Raw genomic sequence first — 18783 nt, forward strand, 5'->3', positions numbered from 1 at the left:
CCAGTATTAGCAGCCCTACAAGAGGCCTCTAAGGAATCAAAACCACACTGCAAAGTATGTTTGCCAACTTGTTCAGCTGAATACAATAAATCCTGCAAATCTTCACTCTCCACACAGTCAGAAATCAACATAATTTTCTGTTTAAGCAGTCCCATGATGTTGTTGTTGATATTTTAGCATACGGAATTGACAGTTTAAAGCCCTGACTGCTAAGGTTGCAGAAGTGTAAACCTTTTTACCACCATCTATCCAGCGCCCTGGAGTCTCTATCAGAAGGGGTAGGATTTTTAGCAGTAGAAGCCTTAATGCCCTTGGTCCCCTGAGAAATGGTTTCAGGATCCGCAACAGGATTTTTGAAAAGGAATTTGTGGGACTCAGGAACCCTGCAGTACCTGTCTGGTTTACTTGAGGCTGGAGGCAAGGAATCAGGGGCCATAATGGATTCTGAAAACACATTAACAACAATATCTAGTACAGGAGGTATAGCCAAAGGCCTACGCTAAAGAAGAAGAAGAAGAAGAAAATCTCTAAGCCTCTTTTTGGGTTCAGAGAAATCCTGACTTTCCCAGTGGAAATGTTCCCTTAAGGTATGTAAAGTTTCCCCAAAAGAGAGATCCACAGGTGGAGAAGCAGAGGGAATGGAATCCTCTGCATCAGAGTCCTCATAAGCAGGTATGAACAAATCCAGATCATTAGAAGAGTCAGAAGAAACAGAGTCCCGTTCAGAAGATTCATAGTCAAATTCAATCCTAGGCGTCTTGTAGGGGGGTGGGGGGGTTGACTACCCCTGATTAGAGTAATTAAATCTTCAGCCATTTGGATGATTTGTTTTTTAGGCATAGGGGCCTGAACATGTGGCCTGGGCATCGTTTTTTTTAGACATAGATCGAGATTTAGGCCTTCGCACTGAAGTTGGAGTTGGTGTAATATGCAAGTCTATAGGCCTGAATACACCCTCAAAAGCCGGTGCCTGCTCAGTGGCTCCAGACCCATCGAAGGTAGAGACATCCGCGGGTTCCATATGTGAAGCATCTCGCAGCATTCCGGACTCCGAATGGGTCTCAGTAGAGGCCTGCGAATCAGAAGTAGCGGGTATCAGGGGCTGCAAAAGCACCTCACTAAGTACTGGCGAACTGGCGACTGGCTTAGGAGAAGTGTTGTCGGCAGTTTTGGACCTCAATGGCCCGTCTCTTTTTCTTTGCGTTTTTTCGGTATTCCGGTAGACGGATGGCTAACCGATGTCATTTCTGGATAATTAAACAGAGAACCAAATTATTTAGAAGCAAAAATGTACCGACGATGGATAGTGCGCTGATTAAATAAAGCACAAAAACCAACAGCAAGGTAAGTCGTGGTCAGGGCCTAGGCAAGGAATACAGTACAAATGAAAATCCTTATAAGGTATTTGCTTCCCACAATAATACAATTATTAACTTTTACTGACATCGGTAAGGAGCAAGAAAAAGTTTCCCCAACGGGGTACTTAGCTTTAAGTTGAAGACTTCAGTTAAGAAACTCGAAAATGAAAAATTTCAGGAGTCGGCCAACCGGCACTTGTGAACTACTTCTGCTTCGGGCACCGCGAGGCAAGAAAGACTGATGTAATGGCGTTGGATGCATGTTTTATACCCCTGATGACCTGAAGTCATGGAAGAAGGGACAGCAACCGACGCAGGACCCAAAAATTTGTTAATCAGGCCGACTGAGGGCAACCTGCCAGCAGATTACCCAAACGTAATGACTGCAATAGTGAAACACGATGAACATCGCAAGCAACCTCCACCCCCCAATACAACCCAAACGACACATAGCCCACAAACTCAGTGTGCCACTCAACCACAGCCCATAAGGCATAACAACGTACCCAACACCCTAGTCATAAGGTGACTCTATAGTCAAGGCACACTGATATTCCACTCACCAGGCTAAACAAGGAGAAAGTTACTGTCAGGTGCCAAGATCCACCACATAACACATGCACTCAGTTCACTCCAAAACAAGTACTGTCATTGTACATGTTGGTGTGAATGACCTGAGACGTACCTCCCTGGACTACATGAAAAGAGACATGGAGGAGCTATCCGATCTTGTAGCCCAGGTAGGTATGACTCTAGCCCTGAGTAGCATCCTGCCATCACCCAGAATGATACCACAGTACAAAGACAAAATGAGTGACTTCAACAATTGGCTAAGCTTCTGGTGTCATTCTAAGGGGATCCAGTATCGGTCTGCCTGGGATGACACGATCAACAAACCACAATGCTTTGCCAGAGATGGCCTGCACCTGTCGCCCTTGGGATTCCGAATACTGGCTAAGGCTCTTGCCACCCCTACAGTGCCTTTTTTAGGCAAGATTCAAATTACAAATTTACCACCGTAACAGGTACAAGCAAGCAAAATCTGAGGGTAATGCTACTAAATGCTAGAAGTCTAAACCTCAAAATGCACTCACTCGAGGCACTCTTTAAAATGGAGAACATCGACATTTGCGCAGTGACACAGACCTGGTTCAAGGCTCCAGACAGCACCCCTGCATTACCAGGCTATAATTCATACCACACCTTTCGGCCACCTAACCTGGACCGAAGCACTAAAGGCAGAGGCGTGTCCATATTCATTAAGGATATTCACACCTCCAGGCTAGTTGTTCAGCATAATAAATCCGAGATTATCCAAGTGCAACTAACTCTGGGTAAGACCGCAATTCAAACTGTAGCTTGCTACAGATCCCCCACCATGCCCCAGGATTCCCACTCATTTCTTGATACACTGGAAAATATTAGGGTACAACCTAACACCCTAATAATGGGCGATTTCAACTACCCCACCATTAACTGGGAAAACTACTCATGTACCAACTCTTGTGCTCAGCGTTTTCTGGAATTCATAAATTCCAACGCCTTGGATCAACGTATCCACATCCCCACCAGGGGCAGTAATATCCTAGACCTGGTCATTACCAACATGGGCAACCAGTGTTCCATACCAAAGACCAATTCCTCGTTGGTCAGACCACAAGTCCGACCACAAGCAAATCACCCTAGACATCCACATCCCACCCCCATTAGGGAAACCACCATAAAAACCTTCTCAAAGCCAACCTCACGCTTAAGACAGAAGTGGCAAACTTCAAGACACCCAGGCTAATGGACAATAGAGGCAAGACTGCTGAATCCTATACAATTGTACTTTCTAACCACTTACACAAGTGCATGGATCGTGCAATCCCTAAGAGAACCAAGATGCTATCCTCCAAAAAAGGAAGCCAATCTGGTGGTCCCCTGCCATAAACAAACTCTACAACAGAAGAAAGAAACTGTTGCAAAAAAAGAGTAAAATTCCATGGTTGGAGGAACTCCGTGGTCAGCCTCAGTAAGAAGCTGAGATCCCTCATAAAATCCTCCAAAGCTAGTTAAGAAAACAAAATCGCCACTGATTCTAAAGACATCCACAACGCATTCTATAGCTATGTCAAGAATCTCAATGGCAACACTCAGATCTGCTCTGAGTTACAGCACAATGGCACTAAATATACAGAACCAACTGATATTGCCAACATCCTGGCAGATAGATTCAGTGCTAACTTTACCCCTCTCACATCCCCTAAAGGGCCCATCTCTATACCGGAAGAATGCAAAGTTCCTTTAATCACGGCTGCACAGGTAAAAAACACACTCTCCAAAGCCAAGAACACAGCATCCATGGGACCTGACAACATCCCAGGCTGCATTCTACATGAAATACAGAACGAAGTGGCACTCCACCTAATTACCATGTTCAATCATAGCCTCACCTCAGGCTTTATGCCCACTGAATGGCACACAGCAACGGTTATCCCACTCCACAAAGGGGGAGTAACCACGGACCCCGGGGACTACCTCCCCATTAGCCTGACGAGCCTGGTCTGCAAGGCTATGGAAAATATCATCATGGAACTTATAAACAATGACATTGGTAATCTCCAAACTCTGGACCCTACCCAGTTCGAGTTTGTAAAAGGCAGATCATGTCTACTAAACCTGATATTCTTTGAAGAGATCACCAAAGCTGCAGAGGAGGGTAAGGTGGTTCACACAGCCTATCTAGATCTCGGCAAGGCTTTCGACACCATCCCCCACTCTGGAATTATAGATAAACTCACTAAACTAGGTATAAATTCCCATGTCACAAGGTGGGTTGCCAACTGGCTCACTGACAGAACCCACACTGTGAAAGTAGCAGACTCCAAATCCAACTTCAGACCAGTGACAAGTGGAGTACCACAGGGTTCAGTCCTAGGACCTCTCCTGCTTGGTATCTAATTCTCTGAAGTACAGGCTAACACAGAAGGTCTTTGGCTAACAAAGCTCGCAGATGACTGCAAACTAGGAGCCATAACCTAAACTCCTAACAAAGTGGACATCCTACAAAAGGGCCTCACTGACTGATGCCTGGTGTCAAAGCCATGGCCTCAAGCTCAATGCCAAAAAGTGTATCGTCATCCCTTTTGGTAAATACTCTGTACCCATGAACTACCACATAGGAGGTAGTCTACTTAACACCGAAAGTGTGATGAGACCTTGGGACACAGGTGGACAGTAGTCTCTCCTTTGATAATCACATCGCCACAGTAGTCAGGAAATCCTTCTACGTGGCACACCTCATCACAAAAGGTTTCTCATCCAGGAAAAGAGAGGTCATTGTTCCCATCTACTCATCACTCATTAGACCCATTATAGAGTACAACGCCCCTTTTGGTAAGTACCTCACAAGACATCTACAACTGGAAAGGCCACAGAAATACCTCACAAAGAGGATTACCAGCCTCAAACAGATGCCCTACACAGACCATCTCAAAAAACTCCAGCTGTACTCTGTCGCATATCGCCTACTAACATACAAAGCTATGTCAAACCCAGAGCTGTTGGACATGCTCCACTTAAAGAAATCCCAATCCCTCCAAGCTACAAGATCTAGGGACCTAAACCTTGTCACCACAATAAACAAAACATGCTGGAGGGATAGATTCCTGTCCCAGAGACTTCCCATACTCTGGAACAAACTACCTATCTATATCAAACAAAGCTCCTCATTAGCATTCTTCAAAAAAATCTTGATGATTGGATGGAAGATAGGAAATTCACCCCAGGGATCACTTCTGTGGCTCTGCTCGGCAGGGGCACAGGAAAATAACTTTCTTGGGTTGCAAAAGCCAGGGTACCATTTGGCTAGGCTTATATAGGCCCTAGGGCCAATAGCCTAGTTCCTACCTATGACTGATACTGGGAAGGCTATAGATTCAGCTGCAATTTTGAGATATTCACTGGGCAAGTTATCTATGGCAAGTGTAGTAGGTTTTAATTTCTGTAGTAGTTTTTTTTTTTATAGTGGCTGTAGGAACTAGGGAGAAAGAGAATGAGGCACTGCTAGTTGCAGACTTGGCTGGTTTGGTATCAGGAGTTGGAACAGTTGTGGATGTTTGGCGTTGGTGTAGTAGATTTTCCTGGGTGAAGGATTGAGTTTATAGCTGGCCAGAATTTTTGAGGGTTTTTTTTTTTATATGGGTTTTGAATGTTATGATAGAAATGTATTTTATCCTGTTTTATTTGTTTGTTTTTTTTTGCCTTATTTCGAAGTTCTTGATACTGTTGTTTAGAAACTACTGTACTAGTCTTATGCCACAGTTCCCATGCTTTATATCTAGTTTTCAGAAGGGTCCTAGTGTCTCTGGTTAGCCAGGGGGTATAGTTTGATTTTATTCCAATGGTTCTAACAGGGGCATGTGCATTTAATATATCTAAGAAAAATTTATTAAAGTGGTTCACTGCATCATCTAGGTCAAGGTATTTGAGTGGAGTCCAATTGCACCTCTGTAGGTCAGCTAGGAAGTTGCCAAGATTAAAATTATGTTTTTTCTGAGTTGTTTAAACATAGTAGGTTCTGGTGGGAATATGTATTGTCGTACAAGAAATTTGGGTAGGTGATCAATCAGACCATCAGGAAGGCAACCTGATTGGAATGAGTGAGAGGAGTTATTTAATTATATCCAATCAAAGGTGGACTGTTTTTTACTAGCTTTATCTATTCGGCTAGGTTCTTGAATAGTTTGTGTAAAACCATGGAAGTTTATGTGATGGATGGGGTGATCTGTATCACATGCAAACCAGTCTAAGTTAAAGTCACCCATTATGAATGTCTCCTGACTAAGGGTACTACTTACCAAGTGCAATAGACATTCTATAACTGGGACTTATTTCCAGGTGGGGTATAGCAGCCAATTATATTACGTGCTTTTCTTGAATTTATGGTTAGTGTGGTATAGATGATTTCTGCACTGCACAGTTGTGGGGTTTTGCATTCAAGGAAAGTTAAAGTGAGCTGGTCTTTGGAGAGGGCAGCAACTCCACCTCCTCTTTTGTTGAGTCTATCCATCCATAGTATGGAGTAACCTGGGGGTAGTGTGCCCAAGGCAATAGACACACTCCGTATGTCCATCTGTAATGGACATTTTTTTGTGTACACTTAGGGCACTTCTTAAAACACGAAGGTTTCACTTCCTTATCCTGCTTCAACATTTTTAATACACAATCACTTAGGGAAAACTAGCCCTCTAAGTAAAACAGATATATAGTGCTCTAATTTAAGCAAGCTGTAAATGTAATATAAAAAAGGCTTGCATGCACACTTCTAACATACAGTAATGCTAGTTAATGTTATCCAACACGGTTGTTGTTTGTCTTTTGGCTTTTCCCGGTTAGGGGTCGCCACAGCGGAACTCCGGTCCACTAATGATTGGCAGTAGATTTTCACGAACGTTAGCCAACACTAAATATGAAAAACCTGTTGAACAACAGGAAAAACTTGGAATAATAAAGCACACATAATATATTTATCTATATATATGTTCTACAACTACTAATAGGAAAGGCACACAACTAATTAATATTCTACGATTAATATTGATAACTGCAAAAAACATTAAAATACCACACTGCAAACAAGATAGGGGATTTAGAGGCCTAACCAACAATGGCCCAAGAAAAACACACAAAGCACACTAAATATAAGAGGAAATATTGAGTATGCTCTTAGAAAAAGCAAACAAAACTTTAGATAAAGGTAAAGTTAAGTTTTTCTAACACTATCAAATAGGAAAAATAGCAAAAATATATGAAGTCACTTGGCCACAGCTTGCTGCAAAACCCAATCTATTTCAGCAGCAAACGAGATCTGGGGAAGGCACTAGAGCATCATGGGATAGGGAATGAGCCACGAGCTGGTTGGAGACCTCATGCTTTAGTAAACAGCCGAGTCGAAACAGAGGAGCAGTTCCGAACTCATCAGTACAGAATGAAGATGGGACAGGACAACTACACATCACATGTTAAATAAAAGGGGGCAAACTATATGGACATAGACATCTTTTAGATCTAGAAATAACAAAGACCTGAAGCAGAATGAATGGCAGCAGAATGTGCAGGGAGAGCATTTTGAAGGTTGATCCTTTAGAAAAGTGTTTAGTAAAGAGTGATCCAGTATGGGTCTCCATTGCCATTCCTTCCTTCCTTGGAACTAGGACGATTTTTGGAGTAAAAGCTCTTTCCCACAAATTCTTGGGGTATTGTTTCTTTTGTGCCTTGTGCTTGTAATTCCTGTAGGATGGGTGGAAGCAGATTATCTGGTTGTGCGGAGAGGGAGAATGCCATTTCTAGGGGGATTTTCCATCCAAGACATAGCATAGCCCTTTTTTATAACAAAAAGGGCCCACTGGTCTGCCAAAAACTTTTCGCAGGTAGAGATCAACTGAGTTATCCTTATTGAAAGGGGTAGGGCTGAAGTGGTGATAAGGGGAAAGACTGATTTTGTAGACAGTCACAGAGACTTGTCCCCAAACTGTTCTCTCCCCCCCCCTGCATCTTGCAGAAACATGCTTCCTCTCTTTTTCACAGGAAACTCCAAATACTGACAGCTCAGAACCTGGCTACAACCTCAGAGTGGCTTTCATCAGGCCCTGGGCCAGGTTGAGTCACTGTCCAGAGAAACCCTGAGGATTAAGGGGGTTGGATGAAGAAGACCACTCCAATGGCTAGAAGCAGATTCCCAGTTGGGAGGCAGTGAAATGTGCTTCACGGACATGTTGGAAATCTAAAAGCACTACCATATCTGGCTTAATTAGTAAGAACAAATGGTAACTAGGTGTCTTTGGCTCTAATCCAGATGATGTGACAGTGCCAGGAAGAAAGCTGTGGGGAACTGGAGAAGTCTGCCAGTCTTCACAGGTGTGTGTGTGTGTGTGTGTGTGTGTAAGTAAAAATACTTTTATGTGAAAAGATGTTACTTTGGATACAGGGGCACTGGAAGACACTGGTTCGCATAAAAAGAAGGTAGCCAGGGCCCGGAGGTGCTTGGCCAAAGACTTGACTTTGTAAGATGCCGGGGGACAGTCCAGTCTGGGTATGGATATTAGAAGTCCATGCCCACAAGAGCAGTGCAAATTCCCTTTATGGTTTTAGGGCAAGACTGTACTTTATTGAAACAGACTTGTGCACGTTTTGCTACTTCAAACCCCTTTGGTGTTAGCCATTCTGATGCCACAGTGGGTGGAATCCGGTCATCTGAAGGTCACACCGATGGCTGTACTGTCATTACCCTGTAACACTGGTGGCAATGGTATCATTATGCCATCACAGCACCATTCAGTGAAAATTTCACAAAATTATGTTATACCACTTTGGAAACACAAAGCTTTATATACAGAAGCCCAAAACACCATAAAACAAACAGCAATCATTGCACAGCCTTCTCAGAAGTGGTCATTAGTAAAGGGATTAATGTTACCCTTTTCCATATTTTTCTCTTCTCTATAAGAATGGGGCACTGCAAAAAGCAGATACTATTTACACTAGGTGCACATCTAGCAAGAAAAATGAAAATACAGAACCTCTCCTGTGGCATAAGGGGATAAAACCGTGACTACAAACCATGTGCCCCAAGTCCAAATAGCAGCTTAGGTGCTTGATGGAGAAGGCTGGAGAAGATGGGAATGCCCACCCTAGGAGGGGAGGTACCATTGTTTGGTCCTGTCTACAGCTGTGGGAAAGACTGACCTTAAGCTAGGGGATAGCAGCAATCCTTTAAGGAGACAGCCAACATAAAGTTGGCTGTGAGTAGGCCAAGCAAGTTGCTTAACTTTGCCTGCACGTGTGGGATGTGGGGCACAGGTGATCCATATGCTCAAGTCAGCAGTGTGGGGAGCTAGGACATGCAGAAAAATGTCCTCAGTTGTTGGAATGCTGGAAAGGACTCAAACTCACTGATCCCTGGCAGAATGATGACCGATTAGGATGTTTCTCACCCCAAAGGATCTTGTAGACCTCCACTACTGGTGAACAAATTCACTTGGAGTCTAACTGGGAGAGGCTTGGAGGTTTGGCATGGCAGAAGTGGTGGTAGTAGGGGATTGTAGTATTATCCCTACAATAAATATATACATCTAATGTATGAACACAGACTGCCCAGTGACTTCTACAACATCAATCTATGATAAAATGGCTACTACTGCAACTACATGGAAAACTGCTCTTGCACTTTGTAAATTTTTATTTAACTTCACAAGCAAGAAAAGCAGACTCCCTCATGCATAGACACACAAACACGCAGTCAACATTATTCTTGGGTTTTCATGCTGATTATGTGAAAAAAATGTGCCATGAGAGATCGACCTGAAGAAGACTCCACCAAACTGCAATCAGATACATTTTAAGCAACGTATAACATTTGCACGTGGCTAGGTCACGAGGGTAAAATGATCAGACAAAGTCAGCATGGGTAAAACTGCATTACCTACACATAAATATATGCTGCTACGATACCATATTATTTAATAAGAAAGTAACTTATTATTTTCAAATAATATACTAAACTACAAAACTTCATTCTTGCTCCCAGCATCTGGGGAGAATTTAGTGATGTATTGGCACATCCATGTATGGGTTAAAAGCTTGCACGGTATTGATAAATGCGCCTAATGTATGCTGAGCAATTTTTTTTTTTAGAATTTTGTAAACAATTTACATTAAAAAAAAAAAAAAAAACAAACAAACAAAAAAAAAAACAGTACAGTTAATAGCCAGTTGGGTTTAATTTACAATGAGGGCACACTATACAACAACAAACCACTGTCCTGTTTCTGAACAATGACCTTTCCATGTATAACTTAACATATGCAATGTCCATAAGGCATACTTAAGACTAATACACACAGCAGGAATCAGCTACAGCTGGGTAAAATTTAAACACTTTCAATAGCTGACTTCTGAAAATGAAGCTCTCCAGGTGACCTCTTTATTCTCTCAAGAAAACTTACTTCTTTATTCTGTTGTGTCTGTTGCCATCTCCACCTTCGTTTTAAAGCCTCTTTTTCTGCTCCTTTCTCCATCATGGTGTAAAGTGACTTGCGCAATACCAGGTCACGATCATGGAAACCCCACATACCTGTGAAACAACATACTTTAGTCAACTTGGCAAGAACACTGACAATGATGCTTCTGACTGAATATATAGCAACTACATAAATACAAGGCAGGAAAACAGAATATGACAGCATTTTAAGATCAAGTAGGAGGAAAGATAACTTCCCCAAAACAAACTATTGTGAAAATGAATGTATTTCCTATTTTTTTTATTTTATAATGTATTTCCTTGTGGTAAACAAATCCTCAATAACACTCAGGCTCACTCAGTTCCCCTATCCTACGCCCAAATCTCACCTACCCCCTCTTACTCTACATTTCTACTTCCATACCACCCATATATTTTTCTAATCAATACCATCAGTTCCCTCCAGTATGAAAATAATCAATACAATTACTCCCAATAGTAACACCCACTCTAGTTTACCACCAAAGACTGTCTCAAACTGTCTTATCTTTACCTCCTATAACTATCAAATTACATCTCTACAACCAACCCAATACCCTAACATTTTCTCATTCTAATTTAAAACAAAGATAAAACCCAAGTTAAATATGATGCCCCTAAGTCAGATTACTTTACTATTTCTCCTCACTCTACTAATCTTCATCACCAATTACCAATTCCACCTCTTTCAAACAGTATTTCAACTTATCCTCAGAAAGAATGTCAACATCTACTCAGCCTGTCGTTCTCCAAAACACCCTAACTCTACAAACAAACCATATCAGATTTATGTTTCTATAAATATCTTAAAACTAAGCATCCAAATTTACAATCAAATATCAAACCAAAAAGAAAATATAACTGGCTACACTCTTCCCTCTGTAAAATATCAATTGCAAAAATTAGAGGTTGTATTCCCCAACCCAGGTCCCACTGTTTATAAAATCATCATTTCCAACCCCAAAATAAACCACTCACCTAATACATCTCAACAAAAAAGAACCCAAACTCAACTTACTAAATATGAAGAAGTATGTGCAATAAAAATCCATGGCATACATGCTTAACTTGCCACATACACTCCTGATGTAGTCATAGCTACTGAAACCTGGTTAAAAAAGGGATAAGGAGATCCCCTCCCAAATACAATATACTCAGGCATGACAGACAAAACAAGTGTGCAGGTGGTGTAGCAATCATGTATAAAATTCCCTAACCATTACCTTACTTCCACAGGAGATACCCAAATTTAACAATGCTGAACTATTAATTACACTCCTAAAAATCAACAATAGGAAAACTATGGGCCAGATTCAGGAAGCCTCCGTGTAAGAGTTATAACTCTTACACGGAGGCTGCAGTTAAACTGTGTGATGTCAGCATGTCATGCATATGCATGAGGTGCATGAGGCATGCTGAATCACACCAGTAACTCTTACACGGTCCGTGTAAGAGAGTAGGGGGCGTGTCTGTAGGCTAAGCTCTGCAAGTGGACACGCCCCCGGAAAACTATAATGGCTGAAAGTAAACAGCCACGAGAAAGGCCATGAAAATGTGAATAAACACACTATACAACACATGCCCGACTGGCCATCAGTGTATAAAGTGAAGAGATGTCATAAAAGTAAATGAAAACCTTTTTTTTTGTTAAACCCGTAAATGTTTGCTACTGTGTGCGCGGGTGTGCTACTAAGCGCAATCACAGTTAGCAGTCAGGGAAAAGGATATAAGAACTAAATATGCAAAGTAAGCCAAGAAATAATAGCTTAGTGGTAGAGTACCGCCCTATGTGTAGGCAAGCAGGGTTCGAGCCCCTACAACAACCTTTTTATTTTTGTAAATAAGCACTAAAAGCCCCAGACAGTATTGTACAAATGTAAATGTATTCCCTTTTGTAAAATGGAATGAAACAGAGCATATATTTTGAAGTAACATAAGAATAAAAATAGTCAGAAATGTACTGATAGCTAAGCTGCCGTGAGACAGAGTGCCCGTAGCCGAGTAGTGTTTAAAAAGCTGCAAACTGCGTGCCCGTTGCCAAGCAGCGGATAAACAGGCTGAAACTGTGTGCAATTAGCTGAACATGTGTGTCACTAGCCAATTACGATTTATCCCAGCGCACACCGTTTGCGCGCCGCTCCCACAAGCTAACTGCCAGTGCGCATGCGTTACCTCCGCAAACGAGCGCAGACCGGGTTTAAAGTGCTTAAAAGTGCTTTTGGCATGTTTGATTGACAGGTCTTCAACTCATTTCTGTCAGGAAAAGCAAAAGCAGTTGCCAGATTCGAACACAGGATACCATGCACTAGAGTCAAGGAACTAAACCACCAAGCCATGACAGCAATACCTAGAAAAGCAGAAATAGCATATATATGGGATAAAACCCAGAATGGAGCATGAGAAAGCATTTTCAGTGAAGTAGATACAATTCCAAAACGGCCAATCAGAGAAATGTGCGGGAAAAGCGGCATATATAAGCGGCATAGGCGGGAATACACAGCATAAGTGATTGTAGAACAGACTTGCAGTCAGCATGAGTGGAGTAGGTGAGGGACGTTGCTTTCGAGCACGGCGTTGAGGAGTCCAGATACATGGTCTGGCTCCTTGTCCATAATCACGAGGCCCAACTCATGCAGGGCCAGGTCTCATGGGGAGTATATAGGGCTGAGGCGTGGGACCAGTTGGCTCGTGAGCTGACCAGTGCGACTGGCATTCCACGCACTGGTGAGCAGGTCCGTCACCACCATGCGGACCTGAAGAGACGCAAGCAGGACCAATTGAACCGTTGGATCCAGGAGGCCCGGCAAATGCCCAACGCCCCACGACTGAGTAAGTCACATTTTACACATGTATGTAAGGATTTCAACCAGCTGATACCATGGAGATGTGTAGTCCAATATTATTCCCTTTGTATTACAGCTGCAGGTGTCCGCTCTGCGAATGTCGAGATGCACGCCAGAAGGCTGGTGCGGCTGCGCCACCATGCAGGTTAGTAACCCCACCCAGTACTTGTAAATAAATATTATTATGTACCATGTATCAGAACAGTGCAGTGTATTGATTAAAAGTAATATAATGTGCAATCAGGAATTGAACGTCTGCAGGTATGGCTGCAACAAGTTCATCAGTATGCAAGTGTAACTGGAAATATAATTGATAGGATTAAACAGTGCTGTAATACAGATGTCCCATCATTAATTAAATATACTGTAACCTGCAGTATAGTCTCAAGAGTACAGCTTCAGAATCTGAGGTAGTCACATGTCAGATATATCCCCTGTTGAAATGCTGAATCATGACAGAAGTGAGGCTGTTGGAAAGTGTTTGAATCACCACAGGTCTAATATGTGAACAAAGCCTAGAAGTACCAACCTGAACTGTGAAGTTGCAGAATGTGTGAGAGTGACAGAAAGGCTCATGTATGAATAAAGAAAGTAGTAATAACCCCTGAATATATAAGCCTCAGTGTGTTTTCACAGAACTAAATGCATGTGGGAAGTACAAATTAACATCCCAAACTGATTTCAGTGTGTCTGAATCTGAATGTCTAGCTCAAAATCTGTATATGGTGATAACAGTAAACAATTTGCAGATAGAATGAATGATTATCTGACAGACTAAACAGCCATAGTTGTCCCCTGTCCTGTCATCAAAGTGTAGCAGGATGATGTATCTGATCAAATTCAAAATAAGTAGGATAGTGATGTATGTGTAACAGGTGTAGCATGACAGTCAAATAAAGATTATTTTGAAACATCAGCCTCAACTTAATTGTGTATCTATGATAAATGTGAATTAATGTTTAACATATGAATGTGTCATCACTTTCTATCCCCACCCAACCCTGTAATTCCATATAACAACATCCACTAAATAATGGTATGTGAACATTTCATTAATCATGGACATTTGTCCGTTCCAAACATATATGCATGTCTGTTCGTGCATGTGCCCTGTTTATACCTGCAAATACGATGGCCTGTTGCCATTAATCAACCCTGCATGTGCTTTGACTGTGTTTTGCTGTTCAAATAATGCATGTGATATTGATATGCCCCTTGTTCAATGGTGTCCATATCTGGGTGTTTGTTTGATGGGAATACCAATGCATGCTGTTACAACTAATCTGAATGGAATAAAATGCCACTAACCCAAACTAACATAACTACTCACAAACCTAGAACGCTTGGGAAGGCAGGTCCCAGCGGACCCACCTCTCCCACCTCAGCTGGTGACTGCACCTGGCACTAGTGCCCAGGCGGACCCTCCGTGGCCCTGTGCCACCTTCGGGTGGAAGCTCTGCAGGGGATGGGGCCCGTCCCCTCTGCAAGTGTGGCCGGAGGGGTTCGCCCACTCACCCTCCGCGGTGTCCGGTCTGTGGTGCGAGGGAGATCCAAGACACTGTTCTTGGACCCCACGCCAGCTCGAGGCTCGTGTGGCACAGCTAACGGCCCGGCCGTTGCCCGCCTACACAGCTCCCAGCACAGCCCGTCCTGGGCTGTGAAGGAACAGTGGCAACTGCCTATGGGTGGGGATATCAGTTCCACTGTTGCCATCTGTGGGCTCGTGCATCTCAGATATCCCAACCTCCGTCCCGTCAATTGTGTAACCCCCACGTGTGTCATACACCGTCCCTGTATGCGTCTTGTCTGTCTTGTCTGTTAACCTACCCAACCTACCTCCCCAGCTTTACCGACTTCCTTCACCTGTCATACCACTCTCACCTGTAAAAAAAAAAAAAAAAGGGCACTCTGTCCCACAAAAAAATTACGCCCCATACATAGCTGTCCATGTCGCAGACATGTCCGCTGGACATCTAAACTGTTAATTACAATTGGCTGTACAACAAATATTAATGTTGTCCTGACACCTCTCTCAGAGGTGGAAGGTTTCAAATGTCTCACCAAAATACATAGAAATATACAGCTGTTGCTGCAAAGACATGGGCATCTATGGGCCTTACCTACACCCTTCCTGCAAATCCCACGCTTCTTTCCCTACTGTCTTACCCTCTTTGTGACCCCTTTTCACCACTTTCCTGTCACCCCTTTTTCTTTTCTTTCAAAGAAAATAGAGGTGTGCGCTTGTGTTAGCGGAGCTCACCGCCAGTGCGCATGCGTGAGCTCAGCATAAGCAGCGCAGACCTGGTTTAAAGTGCTTAAAAGTGCCTTTATGGCACTTTGATTGACAGGTCCTGTACTCAGTTCCAAAGTTTGCTAAGAAAAATAAATTCCCACTGTCAGTCTCGAACCCAGGACCTTGGTAACATTAGTCCGTATGACCTACCACTAAGCCATGCCTGCTTTACAAGAGCAAACTGCTAAAATAAATATAACATGTAATAGTAGGAATCAGTATAAAGGTAATATAGGAGATGTACTATCCAAAGCATCTTTGGTAGAGTTTTAATGGCCAAATTACTGGATTCCCATACTAGTTCAGTGTGAGCAGAAACAGCACTGCTACCTGTTAGCTTGTACATAATAATGTAAGGTAATGTACATATGTGAAGGTATGTATATCTACACATACATATATATAAATATATATTAATACATATGAAATATAATCGTAGGTCTCAGTAGCCATACACACTCACTACAGGAAAAAGTTAACATAATTGCTGCAACCTGAATCTGCAACACAGCCTGACCCCTGTGTGACCTACTCACCCTTCTAACTGCCTCAACACTTGATTGACAGGTCCTGTACTCAGTTTGAAAGTAAAAATTCCCACTGTCAGTCTTGAAACCAGGACCTAGGTAACATTAGTCTGTTTGACCTACCACTAAGCCATGCCTGCTGTGGAAGAGCACACTGCTAAAATAAATATAACATGTAATAGTAGGAATCAGTATAAAGGCAATATAGGAGATGTACTATCCAAAGCATGTTTGGTAGAGTTTTAATGGCCAAATTACTGGATTCCCATACTAGTTCAGTGTGAGCAGAAACAGCCCTGCTACCTGTTAGCTTGTACATAATAATGTAAGGTAATGTACATATTTGAAGGTATGTATATCAACACATACATATATATAAATATATATTAATACATATGAAATATAATCGTAGGTCTCAGTAGCCATACACACTCACTACAGGAAACAGTGAAGATATATGCAGCAACCAGAATCTGCAACACAGCCTGGCTCCTGTGAGACCTACTAAGCCCTTTAACTGCTTAAAGGTGCCTCTAGCACTGTGATTGATAGGCCCTATACTCAACCCAAAAGCAGAATATGAGCATACTAGTAGGCCCTACCACAAGACCATTGTAACACTAGTCTGTATGACCTACCACTAAGCCATGACTCTCATACAGGAATATAGTGCTAAATAAGTGGAACATGTAATAGTAGGAATGAAGATAAAGGCAATATAGTATGTCTACTACCCAAAGCATGTCAGGCAGACTTTTATAGTCCCAATTACTGGATTCCCATACTAGAGTAGTGTTAATGGAAACAGCCCTGCTAATTGTTAGCTTGTACCCAATAATGTCAGCTAATGTACATATATGAAAGTATGTATATGTACACAGATATATATATATATATATGCATATAGCAATACATATGACATATAGTTGTAGGTGTCAGTATGCATACACACTCACTACAGGAACAGGCAAGATAAATGCAGCAACCTGAATCTACAACACAGCATGAAGCATGGGAGATGTACTAACCTTCACACTCACAGAACACTGTCAACAGCATACCAGCATGGTCCACGCCCTACAATCTGAAAGGGCAACGCCTATCTCACATACCCTTTTATAGCAGTGTCCTAAAATCACAGTGAGACATGCAATTAGTACGCACCCAGCTGCTTGCAATTAGCAAATGCTGCCTTACAATTGGTGCAGAGGCCATCACATGGATCCATGCAGATACCTACAAAAGTATTCAGTACCCACACTCCACTCATGCAATACAGTCATTGCACTAACCGAATGAGAAAGAGAGAGAGAGAGACAGACAGAGAGAGAAAAAAATATATATACTGACAGCAAGCAGCAAAACAGCAGCAGCAGCAGCAGCAACAGCAGCAAAATACAAGCAGCACGACTGACTCACCAAAAGCTGCCACAAACACAGGTAATGCAAAGTAGCAGGTTAATCCTGTGTATACTGTGACACCTCCAAATGTATCATAGTTCACTATCAATAGGTATGTCCATGAGATAGGTTGTGTGTAGATAGTCATGAAATATAAACATATGTAAAATTGTTGTACATGTGGGCCATAACTAACACTTCCATAGCTTAGAACACAAGGCCAGTTGTGCATATGATGCAGTAGTTCCCAGGGTCAGTAGAGGTTCCTCCTCATTGGTGTGGGACCACTGTGTATGTATGGCACTGTTCAGGTACATATCCTGTAGTATGGCCATGGATTAATATCAGTCTGTCATGTGGTGCTATGTCCTCCAGGGGTGAATGTAGCACACATCCAGGGATACCATTCCGTAACAGTGATGATATGTGTTCTGCAATGATGAGGGTGGCTCTCACCTGGACATGTGAGAGGATAGGGAGGTTACAGTCATCTGGGATAAGTAATAACACGTGTGTAGGACAATGTGGGGGGGGTACCTGCACCTAAACTGTCTGCAAAATTGTTGGCAATATCTGTGCATTTGGTGAATGTGAAGCATCTTAACACTGCAGACAACAGATGCCTTCCCGTCATGTGAATCTGCCCTGTGCTGCAGTAGCCTCCTACTATTGTTATACAATATGCCTGTATCTGTAGTCCACTGGACAGGATTAATAAGTGGTGTGCAGTTGTTCTGGGTTAGATAACTGTGTGCACAGTACATGCAGTATGTGGGATGTCTGTGGTAAGCATATGCAAATGTGCTGGCGGTGTGTGTTGTGGCTTCCACTGGCCCAGTGGGCTGCATGGATAGCATCACTGTCATAACTACTGAATAACTGTGTAATCACATGCATACATAGCAAGGTAGTGTATTGTGCTTGTGGTGTTGTTCAGATATGTATATCCAGGCTGAGTAATTTGTGTCCACATCACAGGGTTGGATGGCAGCACACATCCAGTATGTATGGATGAACACCCAGAATGTGTCACACGTGTCACCTGTGCAGACGTATCTGGCCATTACCTGTGCATGCCCCACAACACACACACATGCAACATATGGCAGAAGTACTATAGCAGTACACACATGTTCATAGGTTCATACTAGGCTATCTGCCCGAGGGCATTTACAAGACTAGCCCATAGTTTTGTGGCTTACGCCACCCCTTTAGTATGGGGAACCATACCCATTATTTTGCTGTGCCTCTGTCGAGCAGTGACACTGAGGTAATCCCTGGGGTATATCTGCGATCTCCCATCCATTGGTCAAGATTTCTC

General features: G+C 42.6%; 1 protein-coding gene across 4 annotated transcripts in view; it reads right to left on the reverse strand.

Annotated features, from left to right (window-relative positions):
• The window catches only part of OTUD7B (OTU deubiquitinase 7B), a 1511480-nt gene that overhangs the window by 815792 nt on the left and 676905 nt on the right, over positions 1–18783 (reverse strand). For all 4 annotated transcript variants that reach the window (XM_044079900.1, XM_044079902.1, XM_044079901.1 and 1 more), the window contains one exon: positions 10346–10473. In XM_044079900.1, coding sequence (XP_043935835.1) covers positions 10346–10473 — 128 coding nt within the window. The remainder of the gene's footprint in view (positions 1–10345; positions 10474–18783) is intronic.

The sequence above is a fragment of the Protopterus annectens genome, chromosome 8.part0 (genome assembly GCF_019279795.1).
Source record: "Protopterus annectens isolate FY-2018-M chromosome 8.part0, PAN1.0, whole genome shotgun sequence".
Classification (NCBI taxonomy): domain Eukaryota; kingdom Metazoa; phylum Chordata; order Ceratodontiformes; family Protopteridae; genus Protopterus; species Protopterus annectens.